Source organism: Lepisosteus oculatus, chromosome 2 (genome assembly GCF_040954835.1).
Source record: "Lepisosteus oculatus isolate fLepOcu1 chromosome 2, fLepOcu1.hap2, whole genome shotgun sequence".
Classification (NCBI taxonomy): Eukaryota; Metazoa; Chordata; class Actinopteri; order Semionotiformes; family Lepisosteidae; genus Lepisosteus; species Lepisosteus oculatus.
Window position 1 is genome coordinate 15,203,258 of NC_090697.1, and position 24,947 is coordinate 15,228,204.

At 36.4% G+C, this 24,947-nt stretch overlaps 1 protein-coding gene across 5 annotated transcripts in view; it reads left to right on the forward strand.

The window, feature by feature from the left end:
* LOC102691657 (peroxidasin homolog) overlaps window positions 1-24,547 on the forward strand; it is an 89,212-nt gene extending 64,665 nt beyond the window's left edge. For 2 of the 5 annotated variants that reach the window (XM_015358114.2, XM_015358124.2), the window contains 10 exons: window positions 1,169-1,325; window positions 4,694-4,802; window positions 9,374-9,531; window positions 10,918-12,421; window positions 13,498-13,632; window positions 15,454-15,662; window positions 19,692-19,812; window positions 21,076-21,217; window positions 22,268-22,381; window positions 23,082-24,547. In XM_015358114.2, the coding sequence (XP_015213600.1) occupies window positions 1,169-1,325; window positions 4,694-4,802; window positions 9,374-9,531; window positions 10,918-12,421; window positions 13,498-13,632; window positions 15,454-15,662; window positions 19,692-19,812; window positions 21,076-21,217; window positions 22,268-22,381; window positions 23,082-23,207 (2,775 nt within the window). In that variant the 3' untranslated portion in view covers window positions 23,208-24,547. Of the gene's footprint in view, window positions 1-1,168; window positions 1,326-4,693; window positions 4,803-9,373; window positions 9,532-10,917; window positions 12,422-13,497; window positions 13,633-15,446; window positions 15,663-19,691; window positions 19,813-21,075; window positions 21,218-22,267; window positions 22,382-23,081 lie in introns of those variants that run through there. The other 3 variants (XR_011191419.1, XM_069197439.1, XM_069197443.1) reach the window with 3 other exon arrangements.
* Window positions 24,548-24,947: the final 400 nt, after the last annotated feature.

A 24,947-nucleotide genomic window follows, 5' to 3' on the forward strand; every position in this document is an offset into this window, starting at 1 on the left:
AGTTCCTAAAATATAAAACGTGTGAAATGACCCAATGGATACTGTGGAGGTGTGTATGTTCATGTATGTTTTTTGTGTGACTGAGAGAAAAATATATTTGTCAGGGAGCTGACTTGTTTGGGAATCTTTTCACTTTTTGACTTGTTTGGGAATCAATTTTAAAGGCAAGAGAAGATCCATACTGCTTAACCTGAGTTACCATGAGAAAGTCAAAAGTGACTGTTGATAAGTCAGAAAAATATAGTTGCCGACTTCTTACATTCCAATTTACATTTTAGAAAATATATTATTTGATTTTGCTTCACCCATTCCAAGAGCGTATTTATAGCTTTTTGAACTCATGTTTGATCCACTCTCATCGAGCCTGGTATTTCAGCTGGGCTGGATTCAAGAAACTGACAAAACGGACTCATTAGTTCAAGCAGGTAGCTGCGTCAGCATGCTAGATCCATACTGCAAAGGAACAAGTTGAAGGTTAATTCTATGCTGAAAGGAGAAGAAAGGAAACACAACGTTTCAGCTGTGGAGCCTTCTTCGGGACCCGACAACATTATCCCTGTGCTTTTCTTGTTACAAGGCTAAACACCATACTTGTGCTTTTCATCCTTCGCTTTAGAACAAGGCTGTCCAATTCTTGTTCTGCACGGTCAGTGTGTCTGCAGGAATACTAAGTCTCTTTAGAGTAGCACTACTTAAAGAGCTGGAAGCCGTTTAATTTGTCCAGTTAAGCCACTAATTAGCTGATTTACTGTAGCTTTGTAAGAAGATAGCTAGAGTGAAAGCCTGTAAACACACCCTTCCTCCAGGACCAGCACTGGATAGCCCTTCTTTAGGGTCTGACAGAAAGTGTCTTTCGGGCCTGTTCTTGCCTTTAAAACTATTAAGTTAAGAACTCCACACTCTAGTGCACAACTCTTTTAGAAAAAAAAAGTAGACTGGAAACAAAATCAAGGAATTATATATTTTTCAAAAATTATATTTTTTCCACTTCTCGTATCTGTTTTTTTTAAATCCAGGACCAGTTAGGTTTCAGAACATATGTCAGTGTTTGTGTACATGTCTACAAAATAGGAATTTTATCAGATTAAAAGAATGTTTTTGTTGTGAATAGTCACTCAGTACTTGTAATAAGTTGTTCTTCTCTTTGTTCTGTTCCATGTTCCTTCAGGAAGGTGTACAAATTACAGAAAGTGGGAAGTTTCACATAAATCCTGAGGGATTCCTGGAGATTCAGGATGTGGGGCTTGCAGATGAGGGCCGATACGAGTGTGTTGCTAGGAGCACCATTGGATACTCATCTGCCAGTATGGTGCTGACCGTCCAGGGTAAGCTGGCTCAGGTGTACTGGCAAGGGTCTTGTTCTGAAATGAATGATACTTACCCTGAAATTTAGTGGAGTTCAGTCTTGTGAGTAGGTGTCGGACCGTTAGACCTTTCTGGAATTCTGATTAAAGCTTTTAATGTGATTAAGACATCTAACAATCTAAACGATAACTTATATAATATATATGTAAGAACACCAACATTATAAGAAAAATTGATACTCAGCTGAAATATTTTTATAACTAGCCCAATTTAACGAAAGTCAATGGAAATCTTCAATTATAATTAAGAAATTTCAGTAAACCTTAAGTATTTCATGAAGTATCGTAAAAACTATAGTACAGAAGGCCTATATGTTATATGCGAGTCCCTTGTTAAGTTTTGGATAGAATACATCCAATACATTCACCAATATTGTATTTAATCATCGATGGAAATTTGTCTAATGATACTAGAAAGTTAAAGTGAAACTGTTAGATTTGCAAATGCAAAACCTTTCTTAATACTTTTTTTCATGATTGTTTATAAGTATATAAACAATTTGAAAGGTATTAAATATAGCATTATATTCCTCTTAAGGTATACTACAATATGAGGCCACATGATATACTATAATGTATGCCCATTCTTCTCTGGAGCTCTAGAGCCAGTGGCAGGATTGTTCAGAAATAAATCATAATCAAGTCTTCTGAAGCCACATTACTTGATCTCTTCTAGCACATCTTGAAAATACATATAAATGTGTACATGGCTCCTGTATTTTTCTCAGTTTTTGTCTGAGAAAAAAAATGGAAGCTGAATGAAAGAGCTGGCTGTTAATTATAATTTTCAGATTTACTGGTTTCAGTTTTTTTTTTCTCATTGAAGTACAAAACAACAAACATCCACTGGCATAATATGTATGTTCATGTACAGTATGTACTGTATATTGAAGCACAATTTCAGGTGCATACCTTGTTGAAATTAAAGAGAAGAAATCTGAGTGTGAGAAATGTGATAGATTGATGTCCCTTCCTAGAAATATCCTGCCTTGTGCCAGTGCTAGCTAACAACATGAATAAACACATTTTACCAAAGTATGACTTTGTGCCTATAGAAACTGTCTTAACAACCAGGAACCTAGCTGTATCAAAGTGAAGGGATAAAACTTACAAATAAAAATAGAATCTCTCTGGACAAGGCACAAAAGGGCTCAGATCCCCAAGTATGAAACTACTTCTACAAAGAAAATACAGCAACAGAAACATTCTGCAACATATTTTTATTTTATTAAAATGACACTGAACAGTTGAAAACTAGCTATTATTCATATTAATTTTGGACAAACTACTGCCACAGCTGTCATGGCCATCAAAATATTTTCTGCTGGCCTGGGTCCCACTGCACTGCTCTCAACGTTTTCAGCAGTTCAGAGCTTTGTATTAGTTGGCAGTGGTTAATAATCACCTGAAATGGTTGCTGTAGGTTTTAGCCAGCTATGTTTTAGTTCTGAGTTAGCAAGGTGACCTATAGCCGTGGGTAGTTACTATATCTTTTGAGCCTTCAATGTGAGTGCCATGAGATGTTACTAGTAGAAAAGCAGCATTTCTGCAGTGCCATCCAATCAAGTAGGTGGCTTGATCAGCATGATGAGCGAACATCTTTAGTATAAATTTAAGCATCTAGTTCAAAAGCTGTTTCTATGATGTGGCTTTATAGGCATATCATAAGACTGTCAAAGGGACTCCTTTCAGAATCTCTTTCAGAGATGCGCAATTTTATTAGATTTTAGTATTTTCAAGGAAGGAATATGAACTTTTTTCTTTTCAGAATTGTTTTCAAGTAAAAATGATTCAATGATTATCATAATAGAGTAAACAACTATAGAAATATCCCAACTAACAGATGGGCTTCACATTTCCATGTTTATATACCTTGCTTACCAGCAGTGCTGAGTTAAAAAAATGGTAGCACTGCCAATTATAGTAAGTCTATGTCAGTATTGACAAATACTTGTTTGACAAATAGTTCTAGGACTAACAGATAGACTACTGGACTTGATAGATAAAATATGCTAGCTGTAGTGTGCAGAAAATATGAAAAGTTCCCGCTGGTCATGTGTTCTGGATAAAGGCAGTTCAAAATGTCTACCTTTCATTCCAAATCTGTGCATGCTCGTGGTCACGGCTGTTGCCCAGAGCACAGGGTGGAACTCTGGAGCCCAGGCATCTTCTATTCAAGACTGGTTTATGTCATAACATGACCACAATTCCATAAGCCACTTTGCATACTGACAGAACACCTCCTAGGCTAGGGATAGGAACTAAGCTTTCGTCGTGAGTATCCAGCACATAGTGACTGCTGATTTGCCAGGCATCTGCAAGCTAGTAGTGATGTCAGTGAAAGTCACACTGCTTCTCCAATCAGCCCTAACCCTCCTCTCAGGCACTGTGGAACTTGTAGTATGACAAATAAGGAATGGTTTCTGCGGGGGAGAATGTTATAGGACTTGTCTGCAAGTCTCGGCTGTGGGGGTACATGATTCACTGCCAGAGAGCTTAAAAAACAATGGGTACAGATCCCTTGCCAGCTGCAAGTGGCAACTCCAGTGCATTCCTGAAAAAATGTCTAGCTGGCCAATATAAGTTCTCAAATATCTCAAATAAATGTTGAGGATTATGAGGAACCACCAGGTCTTGTTAATTCACTACTGTAAATGCATAGTTATAGTTGTACTGTTCACTGAAAAATAATTAATAGATACCAAGCACCCTGCTAAAGTAAACAATATCACAGCTTTGTTCTTTATTTTAATGAAGGACTTATCCTTTTCTATAAGTCTTTCCAACACCTACTGTCAACCACTTCTAACTTTCTTTCTAAAGGTATTACAAATCTTTCCCTTTTCACACTTTTTTTTAGTTTTAGAACTGAGTTGACTCTGTAAGTCTTGTTCAAGGATAAAGTTATTGCTTTTTAAGGTGAAGAAAGGAAACACACAAGCATTGTTTATGCAGCTTAAGTGAGAGAAATTTGTTAATACAACATGTGAACAATTTGATATTTCAAACCCAGATGTGGCCAAATTCAGGTTCAAGGGAAGGAAATTGTGGATATGTGGCTTTTGTATCTGGTAAATCTATAGTTAACAAAATGATCCTTTCATAATGGAAAAAATCATTATTCAATTTTTTTAAAAATGTCACAACAAGAAAAGAGGGAAATTGGCTCAAGAAACGTTGTGATGTATTTGAATTCCAAACCAAATTGCCTAAATTTGCAATCCTTTATCATAACCTTTTCACATTTAAGATTTTTTAATGGAAATATAAGAGATATCTGAACTTTACCTTTAAGCCCTCGTCAAATGTAATGTTTTCTTTTTCTAAAGTTCCTCAGATCAGCCGAAATGGAGATCCATATGTTGTGCCTTCAATTAGGGAAGCCATACAGTCTGTTGATAGTGCTATCGACTCTACTAGGAGACATCTGTTTGACAGGTAGGATGCATGTTTAGCCTGGCATTGTTCAGTCTTGGTCCTAGGGGGCTGGTGTATCTGCGAGTTTTATAGGTCTGTTTAAAGCAATAGCAACTGAAAGACTGGGGCAATGTGTTAAATTGGTCCAGTTATCCCAATGGTTAACTGATATAGCTCATTAAGAACTGAGCTGTAATGAAAATCTGCTGGAACACAGGCTTTCTAAAACTGGGATTGGGCAGCCCAGAATTAGAATATAAGCCTGCTCTACTGAAAAGCCTTTTAATGTAAGTGAGATGTTTTGTTTTCGTTTAGATAAAAATTGAGTTATGGTTTCTCAAAAGGTTCTCCTATTAAAACACTAAATCATACCAATTCTTCTTGCTTACTTTTATGTATAACACAAGCTATTGTTATGTCCCTAGGAGAAATCATAAGACTTTTAAATATTCTGTATTTTGACCATGAAACGGTTCTCTGGAATAATTATTACTGATGTGCAGCCCTATGACATTTCCTGTTGATTTTCCCTAATTGGCTTCTCACGGTCTCAACTCAGCTGTAGCCAGATTTAGGGTTTTTTTTAATCCCTTTTGGTATTGCTGATGTGCCTCGTGTTTGGTGCCAAATAATTTTTCAGACTATTCTCTTTGAGTAGTTGCAATTTTAGTACATCCTTATATTTAAGCAGGATTGCTACAGCAGCCAGTATTACAGAGGCTAATTTTACATGTTTGTAATGGTGTTGCAATGATCTAGAAGTATTGTGTCCTGATCTAACTGGTTATCATCTTTATTTAACTGTGTAACCTTATCGTGTAAGTTTCCATTGGACGTGGTGCATTTCTCTGTGCTTATTAGAACTCAGAGACTATCATTCAGTAGGACAAATATATTTTTTTTCAGTTTAAGTTTGATATATGTTATATATTAATGTATACTGTTTATGCATTGTAATGACTGCCAAAATGGCAAGAAAAAGACCCATAGCTGCATAAAGACTACACATACTGAATAAGATTGCAGTGTTAAACATGTAGTGAATACTTTGGATGCTGGGAATGAAACTACTGTATATAGAGTAGTTCAAGTAGGTACAGTAGCTGTGTCAGCATACGTAGGCTGCCAAGGAACAAGTAATAGGTTTATTCCATGCTGAAAAGGGAAGAAAGGAAACACAGCATTTCGGCTGTGGAGCCTTCGTCGGGTGACTGACACCCAAACACCTGAAGAAGTTTCCACAGCCGAAACGTTGTTTCCTTTCTTCTCTTTTCAGCATGGAATAAACCTATTACTTGTTCCTTTAGTGTATAAAGAGTACAAGTGCATTTAAGATTGAGATCAGGAGGCACTTCTTTACCCAAATAGGAATATGGAACAAGTTACCCTGCCGTGTTGTTAAAACAATACCCTGACTTTTTTCAAGAACCAGTTGGATGTGATGTGTGAAAGCAAAATTGGTTCTGTTCATAATAAAAGTAGTCAAAATATGTACCTCAAACTCTTCAAAATCAAGGTTACATGCTTTAGTTATGTCCACCATACAACTAAAACGCAGTACTGTAGTTATTTTACTAACCATTTAGCTGGCAATGCTGGTATTAATGTTATTTGTAGAATGGTAAGATATATAGTATATTAGTACAGATACATCTCTGTTTTGTAACTACCTGAAAGCCTTTGCTGAGGAAAGGTAACCAATAAGCCTAAAAAAATTGAAACACATCCAGCTGTTTCTATTTACATAATTGTCCTACTAAAGTATAGTTTGGTCCAGCTTCAGATACAGATACAAAATGTATTCCAATGAAACAGTCGTGAAAAACGTCTCTGAAAAGGCTGAAAAGAACCAATTTCTGCCACTACTAGACTCTTCTACAATTTACAGTACTGATAGATGGAACACAGAGCTTTCACATGGAAAAACAAAATTCCCGTTATGGTTAAACTTTGGTCAGTACCTCATTGAATCAGACTGTTAAGAGTTGTTCTAGGGGTACAGAAAAGGTGAATAATTGATAAAACAAAAAGACATATTTTCCACATGGAATCAGGCCAGAGAAGATAAGCGTGGAAAAACCATCTTTCTTGTCTACATGCAGTTTTCAACCTGTAATGTACCTTAGAAGATGAGAAAAGCTTTAACATTAGAAACTTCCAGATGGGTCCAGGGGCAATTCTCCATATGTATCTAAGAACGCTACATCTGACTTTTATGACTGGACACTTCCTTGCAGTATCACTTTTTAAAGATCAGCATGCTAGAATGGACATTTCTCTACTAAAAGTGTCTGGAAACCTGTTGTATTTTCTGAAATGTAGTTGGCCCTAATGCCCTCTTTTTTTTTCCGTTTTTCCCCATGGCTCTCTCTGCTGGTTTGTGTTTTTCTGTTCATTTTGAAGAAATCCAAAGGGGTGACACTGTCAATGCCTTTCAGGATTTTGAATACTTGTGTCAGGTCCAATTGTCTTCACTGGTGCTGGAATGTTGCTTTTCCCTGGACAGATCCAAGAGCAGCAATCTCTTTTCTGTAACCTGGTAACACAACATTCTAAATGAGTTTCATTGCAGCATCCCTTGATTTAACTTCTGCACTTTTAGCTGTATATTCTAGCTTTTTGTACACCTTTTTTATTGCTTCCCCATATTGTCTAGAAAATGTAAATGACATTTCAACAAACACATATAGGCCTTTTTCACAAGTAGCCTCCATGCTCGTCTCTTTTAGAATTTCATTAACTGTTTCTACAGTGTTTGCTCATTCTTAGATGGTATCATCTGCAAAGTTGACTAGTTTACTAGCTCTTCCAGATCATTGATATAAACTAAGAGCAGCAGTCCCTGTACCACAGTACAGAGCCCTATGGTACTCTACAAATTATGTCACCCTAGTCTGAGTATTCACCCTTTTTTCTGTACCCTCTGTTTTCTATTTAATAACTAATTCTCAATCCAAACACTAACATTGAAGCAGTACCCTTCATGCCTACCGCCTACAGTTCGACCATTGATCATGATTTGGTCAAGGATATTCACAGCCCAGAAAGATTTGATGGAAACTTTTAATGTTTAATGTGTTTGAAAAGTTAACTTGCACACGTTTTATAAATGATTGGACCAGTCATGTCGCTGAGTGTTTTGTTGAAACAAGCCAAACACCCTTGTTCAAGACAGCAGATGCCTTGTCTTGTGGGCATTACCAGAATCAAAGCTTAGGTATCAATTAAATAAAAGGCCTGTTTTGTCCAAAGTAGACTAAAAGGTCTGAGCAAATGTTATCAATATAGAAGGATATTTCACTCTTAATTTTGCGGGAATTATACTCATACACCCAGTAGTACACTGGAAAGATCCGTCTGACTTTTAAGAGATGTACTGAAATATATTCCCATGTAGTTATTTGGCAATTGGACACATTTTGCATGGTTTAAAGGGGATGCTATTTTTTTAAGGAAAAGATAACAGTTTCATCTTACTAAACAATTACCATATCTTTTCAGTAGAATGACAAGCATAAAGGAACTGAAAATAATCTAGGCACTTAAGAATCAGGAAAGGCTATACTGTACAGTATGTACAGTATATGAAGATAGACGGGTTTGTAAGATTAAAGTAAAGCCCTGGGTCTTTGAGAGATTAAAGTAATCTACTTGAGAAAGATGATGAGGAGGGGATAGAGAACAAAACAAAGCCAATTGCAGCTGACATAGTAAAACACTTAATAATTACATCTGTGCTATGCTTTTTTAGGTTCGTGTTTTTGTTAATCATTTGCACCATTCTGCTCCAGGCTTAAAAAGCTTAAAATCCTGCTTTGCCTTTAAGGTCTCTCATGTCTGTTGATATGATGCCCTGACTGCTATTTGTTGAAATCAAAGCACACTCAATACTGTATATGTAGCTCATTATAAAAATTAAGGTTTTTTGTACATTTATTTTGCATGACTTCCCTCAGACAATTGAAGAAGTGGTAGTGGATTTGAAGGATAGATGGGATTCTATTGTATTTGTACATACATTTCTTCAAAATAATAAAAGTGACCTTTAGAAAATTAGAATACCAGTACATTACAATAAAATCCAACTAAATTAATGGGTGAAACTGTTTTAATGTGATTTCTTACACTTAGAGTGACTGTTGTGACATTTATGTAATAAAAATGAAAGCCATTTTTTCAAAATGTATCTATTTAGAATGTGTAAATAATATTGAAAATCCCTAAATTGCTTAAGTACATTTAAGCAAATACGAAAAGGAAATTAAAAAGATAGTGACAGTGGAAGATACTGTAGACACTTTTGAGAGAGTAAACGTTTGTATATATTGGAAGTGATTTTATCAAGGAAGGAAGTACAGTGTAACTGGCATTATCTGCCTTGGCCTATGAAAATATTTGGTTTTATTAACAAAGCAAGATTAACATCATTCTCTTGAATGCTAACTGGGTTTATTATTTAATTCCAAAGTGTAAAAGAAGTTAAAAAGATGTGTTTAGCTTTTTGCGTGAACCATTTGCGTAATAGATTAAAACCTTTTATGGAAAACTAGGTGTGACATTCACATTTGTTTTTTGTTACTGTTTCTAATCAGTAATCCCAGAACCCCAAGTGACCTTTTGGCTCTGTTTCGGTACCCAAGAGACCCTTACACAGTAGAACAGGCGAGAGCTGGAGAAATCTTTGAGCAAACATTACTGCTCATTCAAAGACATGTTAACCAAGGACTCATGGTTGACACCAATGGCACAGGTGAGTGCTTAATCCTCCTGGAAATTGTTCAAATAAAATATTGAATCTCTGAGAATTTGATCTAATATGTAGAACAGGTGCATTTGGGTCTTGCAAACACAGGTTGCTTTTTACAACAAAATGTCCTTGCAATTACATATCGCTATAAAAATATTTTAATGTTCCTTTTTTATTTATGATTAAATGTTTCTATACCCAGACACAGAGCCTTGGCAGAATAAAATGAGTACCCCTGATGTGTAAAATACAGGGCAACTTTTTGAGTTGTTGGGGCACATGTAATCTGGCTTGGTCAAGGAAGCAATTCTGAAAACTTGGTAGAAAGAATACACCCAATTTACTGTATTCAAGGAGGATATAATTTCAGAGGGGTGAATTGGTTGATTTTATTTTCAAGTTCCCCTCTAGTATTATATACGTGTTCTATTATTCAAAATGGATCAAATGTTTTGTGGATGCATACTGTATACAGTATGTTAAACCTTTTAAACAATATGTGCATCAACAGTTACAAGTTATCTGGGGCTTTCTTTTACATTTTGTATTTCTGTGAAATTGTGTAATATTCCCTTTCTCATCTTTTAATGAATAGTAATGTTAAGCTGAGATGAAGAATGTAAAATATACTGTAGGCCACTGCATGTTTTATAACAGCAGCAACATATCAGTGGCGCACTGAGCTATTTTATTTTCATCAGGCCTCTCTTAATCTACCTAGAGGATTGTTCCGCTCAAAGCCCCCTTTCTCCATTTAAACTAACATGAAAACAATTATTCGCTTTTGGTAACTCTGTGTGTTACACTTGTACAGGGTAAGGCCTCTGAAGTACAGGCCCATTGTTGTTACTGGCTATGACAACAGTCATGTACTGTACTTGTTGTATGTGACTTTGACAGAATGCAGAAGGTCTTTGCTTGTCAGCAAAATAAGGGTGCCTGTTTGAATTATCTTTCCACTGCTTGGGATTTTCCTCTGCCTTTGTGTTTGGCTTTTTACAGTCACAGAACCACAGAGGTATTTTAATCAGCCAGCTGATTACTGACAGGAAGTTTATACTGCCTTATACAGCACAGACGACCTGCAAGTCAGATACAGTATACATTTCTTACTATCTAGCGATTAGCTGGTTATTGTTCTTTTAGTTATTTTTTTCTTGTTGCAAAATGGAAGGGGAGCAACAGAAGAGTTAGCGGTTTCGAACTTGGCAGTCCAACAAAAACACAAAGTAAATCTTGACCTCCAGATCACAGGTTCTCATCAGGAGTGCATTACAACATAAAGTTTACAAATCCAGATAGGAGACACGGTGGATTCTGTTGTTTATCTCTTGTTTTAATTGTCTATGTATGTTTCAAGCCATTATCTTTTTGTTTCTCATCTTGAAGCTTTTCGCTACAACGATCTGGTGTCTCCGAGGTTCCTTGACATGATTGCCAACCTGTCCGGCTGCACAGCTCACAGGCGGTACAATAACTGTTCTGACATCTGTTTCCATCAGAAATACCGCAGCCACGACGGCACATGCAATAACCTGCAGCACCCCATGTGGGGTGCCTCGCTGACTGCCTTTGAGCGCCTCCTAAAGTCTGTCTACGATAATGGCTTCAATTTGCCAAGGGGGGCCACTGAGAGGCAGCACAATGGCTTCTCGCTGCCTCTCCCCCGTTTGGTCTCCACGACAATGATCGGGACTGAGACAATAACTCCCGATGATCGCTACACCCACATGCTTATGCAGTGGGGGCAGTTTCTGGACCATGATCTTGACTCTACAGTGGTGGCGCTGAGCCAGTCCAGGTTTTCGGATGGGCAGCTGTGCAGTTCTGTTTGCACCAATGACCCTCCCTGTTTCCCCATCATGTTTCCCCCCAACGACCGCAGGACGTTGAGAAACGGGGCCCGTTGTATGTTTTTCGTGCGCTCTAGTCCTGTGTGTGGCAGCGGCATGACCTCACTTCTCATGAAGTCCGTCTTCCCCCGAGAGCAGATCAACCAGCTGACATCCTACATCGATGCCTCTAATGTCTATGGGAGCTCTCATCATGACTCTGAGGAGATCAGGGACCTTGCCAGTCAGAGGGGCCTATTGCGCCAGGGCATAGTGCAGAGGTCTGGCAAGCCCCTTCTTCCCTTTGCCACTGGCCCTCCCACAGAGTGCATGAGGGATGAGAACGAGAGCCCCATCCCCTGCTTTTTAGCGGGAGATCACCGGGCCAACGAACAGCTCGGCTTGACTGCAATGCACACTGTGTGGTTCAGAGAGCATAACCGGATAGCCTCGGAGCTCCTGCGGCTCAACCCCCACTGGGATGGGGACACCATCTACCACGAAGCTCGCAAGATTGTAGGAGCCCAGATGCAACACATCACTTACAATCACTGGTTGCCCAAGATCTTAGGAGAGGTTGGACTAAAGATGCTGGGAGACTACAAAGGCTACAACCCGAATGTCAATGCCGGAATTTTTAATGCCTTTGCCACAGCCGCTTTCCGTTTCGGCCACACTCTTATCAACCCCATCTTGTATCGACTTGATGAGAACTTTGACCCTATTCCGCAGGGACACATCCCTCTTCACAAAGCCTTCTTTTCTCCCTTCAGGATTGTTAATGAAGGGGGCATCGACCCCCTTTTGCGAGGGCTGTTTGCCGTTGCAGGGAAAATGAGAGTTTCTACCCAGCTGCTCAACACAGAGCTAACAGAGAGGCTTTTCTCAATGGCTCACACCGTCGCACTGGACCTGGCTGCCATGAATATTCAAAGAGGCAGAGACCATGGCATCCCGTCTTACAATGATTACAGGGTGTTCTGCAATCTGTCTTCTGCACATACCTTTGAGGATCTGAAGAATGAAATAAAAAATCCTGATGTGAGGGAAAAACTTCAGCGGTATGTACCCTTATTGTGGGAAGTCTTGAGCCAACCTGTCATGGGCTTTGCCAACAAAGTAGTCCTCTGTTAAACTATGCTTGTTACAAATCAGAATCTCCCATTAGTTTAAAGGACAGTGGTTACCATGTCTGTAAGTGAAGAACACAAAACTGTTGTTGTTTTGCATCGATTGTACACTTAACATCTGACATTACCATTGAGCTATTCATATTGATATAGTTTGAAGATCGCTCTTTCTGAAGGGGACAAATTTTAGTGTAAAAAACACTTTTAAGGTAAACGGTTAGCTCTATCAGTTTGTTCATTCTTTGTATGCCAGTGGGTATTGTGCATGACCCTTGATTAATGCACGTGCATGTTTTCATCACAAATTATCTTTTCATATAATGTATTTTGAGTGGAGTGTCCAGAAAAGCGCTATATACTGTAAGTGTAAGCAATTATTATTATTTAAGTAATCTATTAAGGAAAGTTTTGTTTGCTGTCACAAATTATCAGCGTTACAGTCCAAAACCCTGCTAGAGCAAGAGTGAAAACACTATGCAGACATCCAGTAGTGTTAACATACCAATTATTAATGCAGGTTTGTAATTTTTTTTCTAAAACTAAACAAAGTCCATACAACGTGCTTCACAGTTCAAGAGTGTCCTCCTGTGCATTATTGACCAGTTTGGACATTGATCTAATAAATGGATGAAATAAAAACACAAATCTAAGCTGTCATATTTACTAAGAAGGATAACTATTCTTTTTGGGGGAAAAAATGTTTTTAGGCCCTTAAGGCAATGGCAAACACGTTGGTCATGAAATATGCATGCTTTGTTAATCCCTGAGCATTCGCTGAAGCAAATACCATTTTAGAAATTTATAGGCATTTGATTATTTGTAAGATGGTTTTTAAATCATATGGTTAAATCCAGTAATCTGGAGTAGTACTAGATAAATATACAATAAATTGAAATAAAATTAATAATACCAGAATAACAATACCTTACATTTAAGAATAAGATTACTAACAAGGGGTATAATATTAATTTGAACACTAACCTCCGGTTGTGTATTTTGTTTTCCAGACTTTATGGTATACCACTGAATATTGACTTGTTCCCAGCATTAATGGTTGAAGACCTGGTACCTGGTAGTAGACTTGGACCCACACTGATGTGTTTGCTAGCAACACAGTTTAAACGTCTCAGAGATGGGGACAGGTATGCCTTTTAGGAACTGCTTCAGTCCTTTTCTAATAGTATATAAGCAGGAAACCTTTAGATAGCTGTGCACTTTATTCTTTTGGAGGTCCCTTTCTAACATAGACAGTACTTCTTTAAGTCAAAATGAGAAGCAAATATATTCTCGCAGTCCAAGGCAGTCAACCCCAGGGTGTAGGATATTGTACATGGTCAGTGAATAGAGGTCACAGAAAGTTTGATGTGAAATATTTAAGCAAAGAAGTGATTGAGGTCTCGGCTGGAATGAAACCCAGAAGATATGATGGTGTCTGATGAAGGCTTGTGTCTGCTGAAACATTGCCAAGTTCTAACAGAAGTTATGTTGGAGTGGACAAGAATCGTATCATCTTTGATGAAGTTTTATTTAACATGCCATGCCTTGCCATGCATACGAATTGAATGTTAATTTGTGTCACATACATTCATTTATCTAACAAAGATATTGGGACATTACTGAAGATCAACCTTATTAAGTGTAATTTACGTCTTAATTTTCCACAGTGCTATTGAGTTCAATTTCTCCTATTGCATTTCAAGGATTCATTGTAATTTATAGAAATACTATAGTGAGAATATTTATAAATTGTACATGTGTTTAAGACAATGCAAGCATTAACATTAAAATCTGAAATTGTAATGAACAATACGAGATTATATATATAAATAATCTTAATTTAATTATATCTTTTAATCTTATACATTTTTGTTTTTTGTAGTACTGTAGTAGAAGTCCTGAACTAGAATTACTTTTTTTCTTGGTTTATCAGTTTCTTTTCTTTATTTTTCTAATCACGTTTGAATTTTAGACTGTACCACCAGGCTGTAAGCGCAGGTTTCAGGTACAGATTAGAGATTTAGGAACAAGTTTATTCAGCTGTGAAAAGTAAAAAGAAATGAAGAAAAAAAATTAGCTTGTAGCTCTGGAGTTTTTTTTTTCGTCTTTTTATTTTACAGAACAGAATTAATCTCTGCTGGCGACAGGTTAAACTCCACAGCATAGTTAGAAGTTTTTAAACCTTTTTAAAAATATTTTTTATCCAGAAAATATCAAACGAAATCAGATCATTCAGTTTTCCATGTATAACCTGATTGAGAATTTTGGTTATTATGACCAATAATAGCAGTAACGGTACATTTGCTTTTTACATATCTCCACTTTACAATTGGCAAGTCTTGAAATATTTAAGCCTAAAAGAAATGCAGATTGTCCTATCAAAGCCGAAATGTGAACTAATTTAATTTCTTTGAGATTGCGGAAATCCAAACTTCCCGCTATTTAATCATTAAACATGTTTCTTCTTACACTGTATTGTTTGAGGTTTCTTTTCTTCCAGAATGGTCTTTGTTGCATTCCAGGCCTTTACAATAATTCTTCCACAAAAAATCACGTAACAATGTATTCCCAGCAAAGAGTGGCTTGTCTTTATCAGCAGTGAAACATACAGCTTTCCTCAGGTTCAATATATCATGGTGTCACTCATCAAATCAGTCATCCAGTCAATAGAGCTACATACAAGTTTTCTTTGGAATATGAATAGCAGTTATACTGTTTCGCTGAGCAGATCTAGATAGATTTCGATTTTACCTTGGAGTCATGCTGCTTTCTGTCTTGTTTTGTCTGTAATAAGATTTTTTTTATATATAACCCTCTTAATATGTCATTAGAAATTGTTACTGCCAATGCGAAGCTTAGCTCTTCTGCCCTTGTCCAGTATTGTGTATGCCTGCGTGAAGCAGAATGACTTTGTCCTAAAGGATTCCAATATCCCATCTTGCCTCCTCTTTTCTGTGAGGCAACAGGTTCTGGTATGAAAACCCTGGTGTGTTCACCCCAGGCCAGGTGACGCAGATCAAACAGACTTCCCTGGCCCGAATTGTGTGCGACAACAGTGACAACATCACAAAAGTGCAGCCTGATGTCTTCACGGTGGCGGAGTTCCCTCATGGATATGTGAGCTGCGATGACATCCCCAGAATGGACCTGAGAATGTGGCAAGACTGCTGTGAAGGTGAGTGTTGGACTGGTTTTGTTTTGTTTTTTGTCAAGGGAGAGATAGTAAAACATTTGTTTTACATTCAGATTGCACTAGTAGAAAGATTCCACAGTGCTTAACATGTAAAATTTGGATGGAGGTCTTCTGGAGTTATGGTTTAGAATAGAAATATATTAACTGCAGTAGATGCTGTTCAGTTAGGTTTTGTTGACTTATATTCCTGTGGTTTTAACTGAAGGGTTTGATTTTTTATGTGGACTACAGAGGGAGTTTCTTAGTAAATGAACTGGGAGGACTGTGGTATCAGAAGCAATTTTTTAAGCTGTAAGGGCCTTTTTTTTATTTGTACTGTTGGACTTTCCTTCTTGAGACATAAAATAGTGTAGCCATAGAAACGTGGGCTTAAGAATGTGGGGTCTTTGTGAGCATGGATTATTATAGACAATTAGCTTTTCAGTGGAAAAATAAAATAGACTCTTGTTTCTTTCTGGAAATGCTATTTAAGAAGAGACTTAGGTAAGATTTGGGTTCTTATCAATGAATGTCTTACAAATTGTTTTGGATTTTTTTTTAGTTTTGACGTTACAGGCATGAAAAGTGAGAATATTGTCCTCTCTGGCCAGTGTAAACTAATTTATTCTGATCTTATCGCTTAGAACGTTTCCATGTACTGCCCCAATTTTGTTTTTCCCAGCACATTTCATTTTCCAATACATTAAAATCTATTATTTTTAAACCTACGGACTATAAAGCTGTAGATAACAGACAAATCTAGAAATAGCTGCTAGGTCCCAACATGAGCATGTTCTGATCGCATATATATTGCATGTAAACACCCAGACTGTTTTTAGAGTACTTTCTGAGTCAGTGTTCACTGACTGTATAGTGTACTGCTCCCTTTGCACTGGTTTCCTGAGTGCCTTGAACTGAAAAGGTAGTTCAGAGTATGATTTGAATCCTTTAGCCCAGATAATGTCTCCTTCTTAGCAAAAGGATTCCCTCAAGGGGCAGCACGCAACAGGCCAAGCGTCGATGGTCTTGAGAGGGCCAGTGTGCCCTCAGCTTGCTGCACAGCAGTGACCTGCCCCATGGCCTGTGATCTTGTAGTATCGTCAGTGAGAGCCACATGTGATTAGGGCTCCCACATCTTGGCCTACCTTCAGTATAGCCACATGTGATCACTCCCATAATCAAAGCAGTCTCTGCTGCAAGCACATGGACATTCAGAATGAGGAAGAAATAGTGGAGCATACGGTTCCTTCTAAGCTGCTTTGAAAAAATAACCTAAGTGCTCCAGTTTAAAAAGATGTAAAGGTATAGAGGGCAAATGCAAAATTAGGAGAATATTAGAAGCAGAATTAAGTGAATGAATAATAATAGTGCATTCATAGCATAGCATTCATAGCTGTGTGTATCACAAAAATAACATTGTTTGAACAGCATCTCTCTATTTGACATTTTCCAGTTAAATTATTATTAATTTTACTTATTACATTCATTTAATAAAAACGTATTACAAACATCTTTAGGAAACAGTGGAGATGTCACGTGTTGGTTTTGTTGGTTTTTGACAGATGTAAATCTGTATAGCGGTTTGTGTTTCACAGGAAGTTTGTGACACCAATTCGACTGTTGTTTGTTTCTGGAGGTTAATATTTTTTAACTTCATTATCACGGGACACTTATTTTTTTCAGTACCAATCAGATTTCTAACTCTAACATTTTAACAGGAAAGGCAGTAATCTTTTTTGCTTTTTTCCATTTGAACCTTTTGAGGTGTGACCTTGTGTTCATTTTGTTGCTGAAAAGGAATCATGGAAGACACAAAAATAAACATTGTATATCCTGTCTGTGTACAAATTGCTGGAAGGACAGGAAATGTTTAAAACAAGAAGAATTCTTTCATTTTTTCTGTGTTGACCAGCTGAGAACAGACTCTAATTTACGGTATTGATCTCTAGGGAAAAGAAGGAAACAGATATACTGTAGCAGTTGTATTTTTTTTCCTCTCTTTGTGTTTAAATTTCTTGAATTCATAGAATTTGTCAGGTTACTCTTTTAGTTGTCACTATTATTTTAGGAATTACCTTAATCTTGAGAACTAGTTTAAAATCAAATTAAATAAATTGTTAAATTATCTTTAAATTGTTGTTTACATTGGTTTCATATAAAAAAATGTTTGTGTAACTTTTGATTTAATTCAGGCAGATTTGTTTTCTGAAATGCCCTGTTCTGCCCTCCAGACACAGGCTAATTACAGGATCTTTCATTTTAAAAGCTAAAAGTGGTTCCTTTCAAGAGTTTGTGTATGTGTTAAAGCAGAGCCCAAAGTACTTTTCCCATTTCTCTTTGACATTTGCCATTCCTGTAATAATGGGGTTGGATCATCCTATCATCTGTTAGCAGAAATGACAGGCTTTTGTGAAGGTGTTGTCTGGCAGCAGATGGGTAGGTGGTTTATTACCATCAGTATGCTTTGATTTCAGCATCTCTTTGAAACGATGAGATCTAGTCGCAGTTAATACCACCCCATGCTGCATTGTGGGGTCTGCAAGATTTTTAATGATGAGTGAGGGTGGATGCTAGATTAAGGTTGTGCTGAAGACAGTTTTTTTCCTTTTTTGTAAATGTCAATTCTTTTAATTATGTGACAGAAGCAGATTCCCTCCCAACAGTGTGGAAAAAAATCATTGAGACGAAAAATAATAGCATCAATGTAAATTTGTATCTTTTTTACAACAAAATCACCATTGAAATCCTTTACAACCATTTGTTATTGAGACTTGTTTCTGCTATAGAGTTTCTTTGGCACCACTTCTGACAATGGAATATTGTACATATCCAGTGGATAACAGTTTAAATATCACAAATATCACATTATGCCTTAATTATAAAACAATTATCACATTAAGAACATTATATGTGCTTAGATTTAGTCAAGATTAAAAGGTATGGGTTAGTAACAAGAATCCTTTTATATAATCACCAGTCAGAACTTGTGAACATTTCATTTTAAATGGGTATCTCCCACAAGCGGTAATGCAACAGTGGCCTCTAATTACTCTGCAACATTTATTGAAAGCATTTCCGTTTGAACCTTGGAAGCTTGCTTGGTTATGTCCAGGTTATTAGTTTAAAGTGTGGGGGCTGAACTGGTGTATGAGGTTTTCATTTTTTACAAATAAAGAAAGGTATACAGACTATAAAAATATTTTTTTTTTCTTTTACAACATGGGTCTCCAATGGTGGTAATGTAGAGCAGGTAACCATTAAATCATAAGCTTCCATATGCTCTGTAAACAGTTGAACTGGTGATTTTATAATACAGATAATTTAGAGATCACTTGGATTAAAAATAATATCTTTCAGCCTTCAGGGGCCGCTGTTCCTTTAATTGAATACATTAATTTCTTAATTGATCAGTAACTTACCTGATTTTTAAAAACCCCACGATTTAGGATGACCTTTTAGACGAAGTGAACTGAGGCTCTCGAGAACCAGAGTTACAAATCCCTGACGTACATACATCCTTGATGTACTGTATATAGTAGATAGTAGATAATAAGAAAGATGACAAATGACTGAAGGCCTTTAACAGCTAACCCAGGTAGGTTATTCCACACTCCCACAGCCATTTTGGTCAATTGGTGCCTCCTCAGTCTTAAAAGCACTTCCGCATGGTTCCCGCCTGTGCCCTCTGTTCATGTTTTACCATTCATTCTGAAGAAATTGTCTCTTTTGGAGGATTTTAAATACCCCTAATTGCTTTCTCTGTTGAAGATGAAAAAGTTTCTGTTCCTTCAGCCTGTCAGTGTAGGACAGTCTCTCAAGCCCCACTTTCTGTTTGTTCTAAACTGATTCCAGAGCAGTAATGTATTTTCTGTAGTGTGGGTTACCTAAACTATATTCCCAATAAGGCCTTACTGAATTAAACTCTAAGCTTTTAACCATCCTATCATTTGGTGGAGTTAATTAATTGCTTCATAACATTTAAAGACGTTCTAAAAACCTTTTTTTTGTTGTTTTATTGTTTTATTTTTGTAGACTGCAGGACCAAAGGGCAGTTCAATGCACTGTCCTTCCATTTCCGAGGAAAACGGTCAGTAGACTTCAGCTTTGCAGAGGACAGTCCCTCCAGAAGTGAGAAGAAAGAGAATATTTATAGGTAAGAATTATATTATAGATAAAGACTATTTATAAGGCCTTTTAGTGGGAGTTTTTACATTTACAAATTGAAATTTCTTTAAATATTTCCTTTTATACCCTGTTCTTGTATTTTTCCTATTTCATATCAAAATTAATAGCATTTTATTGTATGACAGTGAATGGTTTTCATTGTTTGCTAAATGAGTTATAATCTATTTTTTAACTGAGCTTTTTCTTTTGCGAAAATCAACTTCAATACTTATATCATCATGCTTTTTCACTGAATATTTCAGATATGCTAAAATTGAATATATCTGATATACTTCCAAAAGTATCCATCCCTTTCCAATAATGTCTGATTTTGCTGAATTACAAATGGCGTATACACATGTTTTAAGTGAATATCTGTAATCAAAACTTGACTGCTGAATGGGTGAAAATGGGTGAAATATTCTGATTGAAAGAAGCTGAATGTTACCAAATGTTAAAAAAAATATGGTGATGCACATTGATTCAACCCCTAAGTCAATACTTGTTATGCTCGCTGGAAGCCTTTTCAGCAGTAATTACAGTTATGAGTCTTTTCAATAAGTCTCTTTGCATGGTGGAATGGTACAATTTCCATCTTTGCAAACCTGCTCAAGCGCTGTGTCTTCATGGTTGAGATTTCAAATTCATTACCTGACTGAGGGACCTTACAGAGACAGGCGGATTTATTCTGAACTATGAACCAACTAAGTTTGAAAAGGGGTTGAATACTTATGCAACCACTTATACTGTAGTTATTAATTGGCCTGATTGATTGTAGTTTCTGATGAAATTTAGCTTCTTTCACCCATAAAATATGTATAAAAACATATTTGTTATAGTTGTATATCCACTCCTGGGGTTACATGAGGGATCCGTTCTGCAGTCACAGGTATAGTTTACAAGCAGTAATTAAGAAAAAAAAACATTATTAATACATCCAACATTTGACTGAGTTAAGTTACTGAATAAGCTAACTGAATTTATTGCTGCCACTTCTCTTTGAACTTTAATTATAATACTCATCCTAGTCTAAAGTAATATAAAATTGTAAAAAACTAAGTTTGTCTTAAATATGAGCCACACTGGAAGGTAAAAAACTAGACAAGGTGTCAAATATGTACTATTATTTTTTAAATTAAATGTCAGTCTTATAAGATGTAAGCAGTTTACTACTTAAATTACTGTATCAATCATACTTAACAACTCATGTCGGGTAGACTGGAATTTTCAGTGGATTTTTTCATGTTTGCAGCCATGTGGACGACAATTTAAAAAACCACAGAAATCACACAGTTGCACTGAAGCCTGTACAGCAAAGCACTGAACCCACAATAAATGACTTTCAAGACTTTGTTTTAGATATGCAAAAGACTATCTCAAGTCTGCGCAAGCAGGTAAGTTCCCTGAAGTTTTCATTGATTTATATTAACATATATTGTCATTATTAGATTATTAGATTGTATTATTTTGAGAATTAAGAAAATGTACTAACTATATCATTCCCGCAAGTATTTCACATTTTATATGCTCACTCACAATGGCAGCAAATAAATTTTAAATATATGAAGTGTAAGAGGACTGAAACTTCACAAGCTTCTTTTTTTTAGCACCTGAAGCTAAAACATCTTTGAAGCAGATGTTATTTTTCAATGTAACAACGCTAAATAAAATTGCAGTCAGTGCTGTTTTTTTTTCTTTATCTGAACATGAGCAACATTCATCTTTTGTTTGGCTAGGGTGCCTGCCTGCACCTGCAAACCAGCATAAAAGAAGAAACATTGGTTGCAGGCGTTGTAGCTTGACAGGCTTTTACAGAGTGCGTGCCAAATGCAAACTGCATTCTTGAAGAGCTGCCAAACCATAAACATGGCATCATTGGACTGACAGGTCTTAAGGGACATTGTTAAAAACCCAAAAGTTCGGCAGTAACTTTTCTGTGCTGCAGGGCTAAATGTGCTTACACAGGAAGGCAGAATGTCCATGTTAACTGCTCATATGAACAGTTTGACTTAAATATGAGTTTATTGTATATTATTCTTGTATTATTGTATTGTATATTATTATCGCATCCCAATAAAAATTTTCCTATTGTAATTTTTGAAGATTTTAATATCTGTGTTAAATGATATGCTTGATATATTTAGTCATGTAAATTGACATAAGCCATAACATAATTAACACAACAGTAAACATAATTATCAAATTAATCTTATAACTTTTTTGAATCTCAGTTCTTCTATGAACTTCACTGGAATAGCAGGAGACTGCATTATTTATATTATACGGAAATGTGTTCATGTTGCAGTAAAATAGACATCTTTTTTTCTTCAGTGCAAATTGTACTTGTTTTAGTTGGTTTTTTTAATTAGTCCTCTACTTAAAACAGATCCGTTTAGGAGTTTGTTGGTGGTAGATGTTGAAGCCTGCTGTTGACTTTTCACCAGATAAAGAAACTTGAAGCTCGTGTGAGTAAAACCGACTGCACTGATGAAAAGGGGAGAGAACGATCCTGCATGGAAAAGTGGAAAAGGGACTCTTGTACTACATGCGAGTGCAAAGTAAGTACATAGATGCTTCCATCATACATCAAGATCTTTCATTTATCTGATCTTTTTATTTGACTTAAGCCAGAACCAATTAATTAAACCGGGTAGTAAGCAATGCTGATCAGCAGATTATTTTTTAAGTTGCTTGCTGCTTCAAAATAGTAATAATGCTTGGACCTCTTTGCTTTTCTCTCCAACAAATGCTTTGTTCTTTTGCACTGTTTAATGTGGCCCCATTTTACAGTTAGGTATTCAGTCTAGAATATCCAAGTAGTTTTTCTTTCATACCTGCTGCAATAAAAGGATAAATATCAGTTTTTCATATTGATATTTGAAAAACAGGTTAAAGTTTGTTCTTAGCACTTTCATTACAAATGAGCACAACCTTGTGTGCACCAGTACATAACAAAATCAATGATTCTGTAAGCTCATCTTATGCTACATTTCAAATATGATGAAGTTTTTTTGTATCAGTTTTAGCTTGACATTAATGATACATTAATGCACATTGCAGAGAACGAAACTGGTTGATTCTTTTGTGGCATACATACTTATATCCTCTTAAATAGGAACTTTAGGGAACTGTTTTTTTGCTGGAAATATATTTTTATTACAATTGCATAGTATAGATTTAGGATATGCAAAGTCCTTCTAGAGCCACAATGAATCTTTGCACTGTGAGCACTTGCTTATATTTTAAACTTGTTTTCAGGATGCCCAGGTCACATGTTTTGTGGAGACTTGTCCTCCAACAGAGTGCCAGAGGCCCGTGAAGCTAAAAGGAGCATGCTGTCCTGTATGCATGGAAACGTCAGCAAGCCACAGAGAGAAAGTATAAAGCCAGTATTTTCCAGATTTTCCATAGATCTAAAAGTGACCTGCAAGTGTGCAATCGCCAGTGTCCAATTGTCTCATCATTTTTTTTTCGTTGTTTTTTTAATTACCGTAAGCTGCCTATGTAGACCACTGTTTGGATTTGGTGGTTAAAAAGCAGGTACAATGCATAAAACTTCAAGACAGGCATGCAATGATCCACAAACGTTCCAGGGTATCTTGAGACCTTTATCTGATTTTTAGTTTATATGCTTTTACTTTCTTTAAAGATGGTAAGAGGGAATCTAACTGCAACAAGTATGAAAAGGAAGTAGGCAGTTAAATTGACAGGGTGATTGTCTACCATGTTGTGTTGTCAAGCTTTCTCAGGTTAGAGATGCCAAAAAATGGTGCTACTTTTTTCCCTCATTAACAGTGTAGCTATAAAGTACAACCTTAAAAGTATTTGTTTTTTTAAGATATGCAAAGCTTCATATACAGTATACACGATGCGCCTTTACTCTTCAAATACATTTGAGAGATATTTTTAATTTCTCTGAAGACATTTTACATATAAAGTTACTAGTAACTTCAGCTTTTACTAAACGTTCAAGGTGCTTATATATGCCTTCCCTTTATATTACCTGCATACAAATGAAGATAATGTGAAGACTTAAAAATATTTTTTATCCAAAAATGCCTACTGATCACTTAATGTAATTTTTTTTCCAAGGACAACTGTTGGTTAACTAACATCTGATGTTGTGATTGTTTTATTGTTTTTGTAGTGACATAAACAGATTTTCACAATTTGGAATATTTTCATATGTGGCCTGACTACTCTTCTGACAAGCTGAACTGCCCCATCGGCAAGTTAAAGGCTTTTTGTACATTTTATTCTCTTTTTTTATTGCTTGTGTGTTTGTTACAGACTTACCAAAACAGTATTTACTTTTGCTGTACCGATTACATAAGTTACAGTCTCTCTTTTATGCACTTACAAGATGGGCTTTTATAACTACATTGAAGGACACTGGTCATACCTCAGAACAGGTTATTACTTTGTACTTCTTTATATCACAGTTTATTTCTGTGTCAGGAACAATTTAAAGTGACTAATTTAATGTATAGACAAGGAACATTGGTGCTTTTTCCACAATCAACTTTAAACTGTCAGTAGTATTTTTTTCTTGTCTGCCTATTGCAGGGGCAACACTCCTAATTGAGAAAACATGCTTCCTCAGGTACAGACTGCAGGAAGAACTGGAACATTAAGTTGTATGCAAAATTCTAATGAAAAAAGCAATTGTCTGTAAAGCTTTTTATGAACATACAATGTGTATTAAATATTTTTAAACCAATGTACACTACTTTGCATCTCCATGGTGTTTTCAACACTGTTTTCCAAACTAATTCTCCAGTCCTTACATTTTGTACAATGAGGAGTGGAAGACACGGCTCATTCGGGGTTTTGACTGCATGATTTCATTAATTTCCTTAATGTTGAATATTTATTGCGGGCTAGAATGTTGACATTATGGCTTCCAGTCAGAGTTTTGTGGTGACATTTAAGAAGCGATGATGTTATTTAATGTGATCCTTAAAAACAGCATTTTTTTCAACTTCCTGACTCCTAATTGCCAACTAATAGAAGCCATATGTTGTAAAATAGACAACATCTTTTCCAGCCCAGAGTATTGCTACAGTATATCTCTGAAATGCAAAATTCGGAGTAATCCTTCAAATGGAAGTCAAAGCAAGAAAA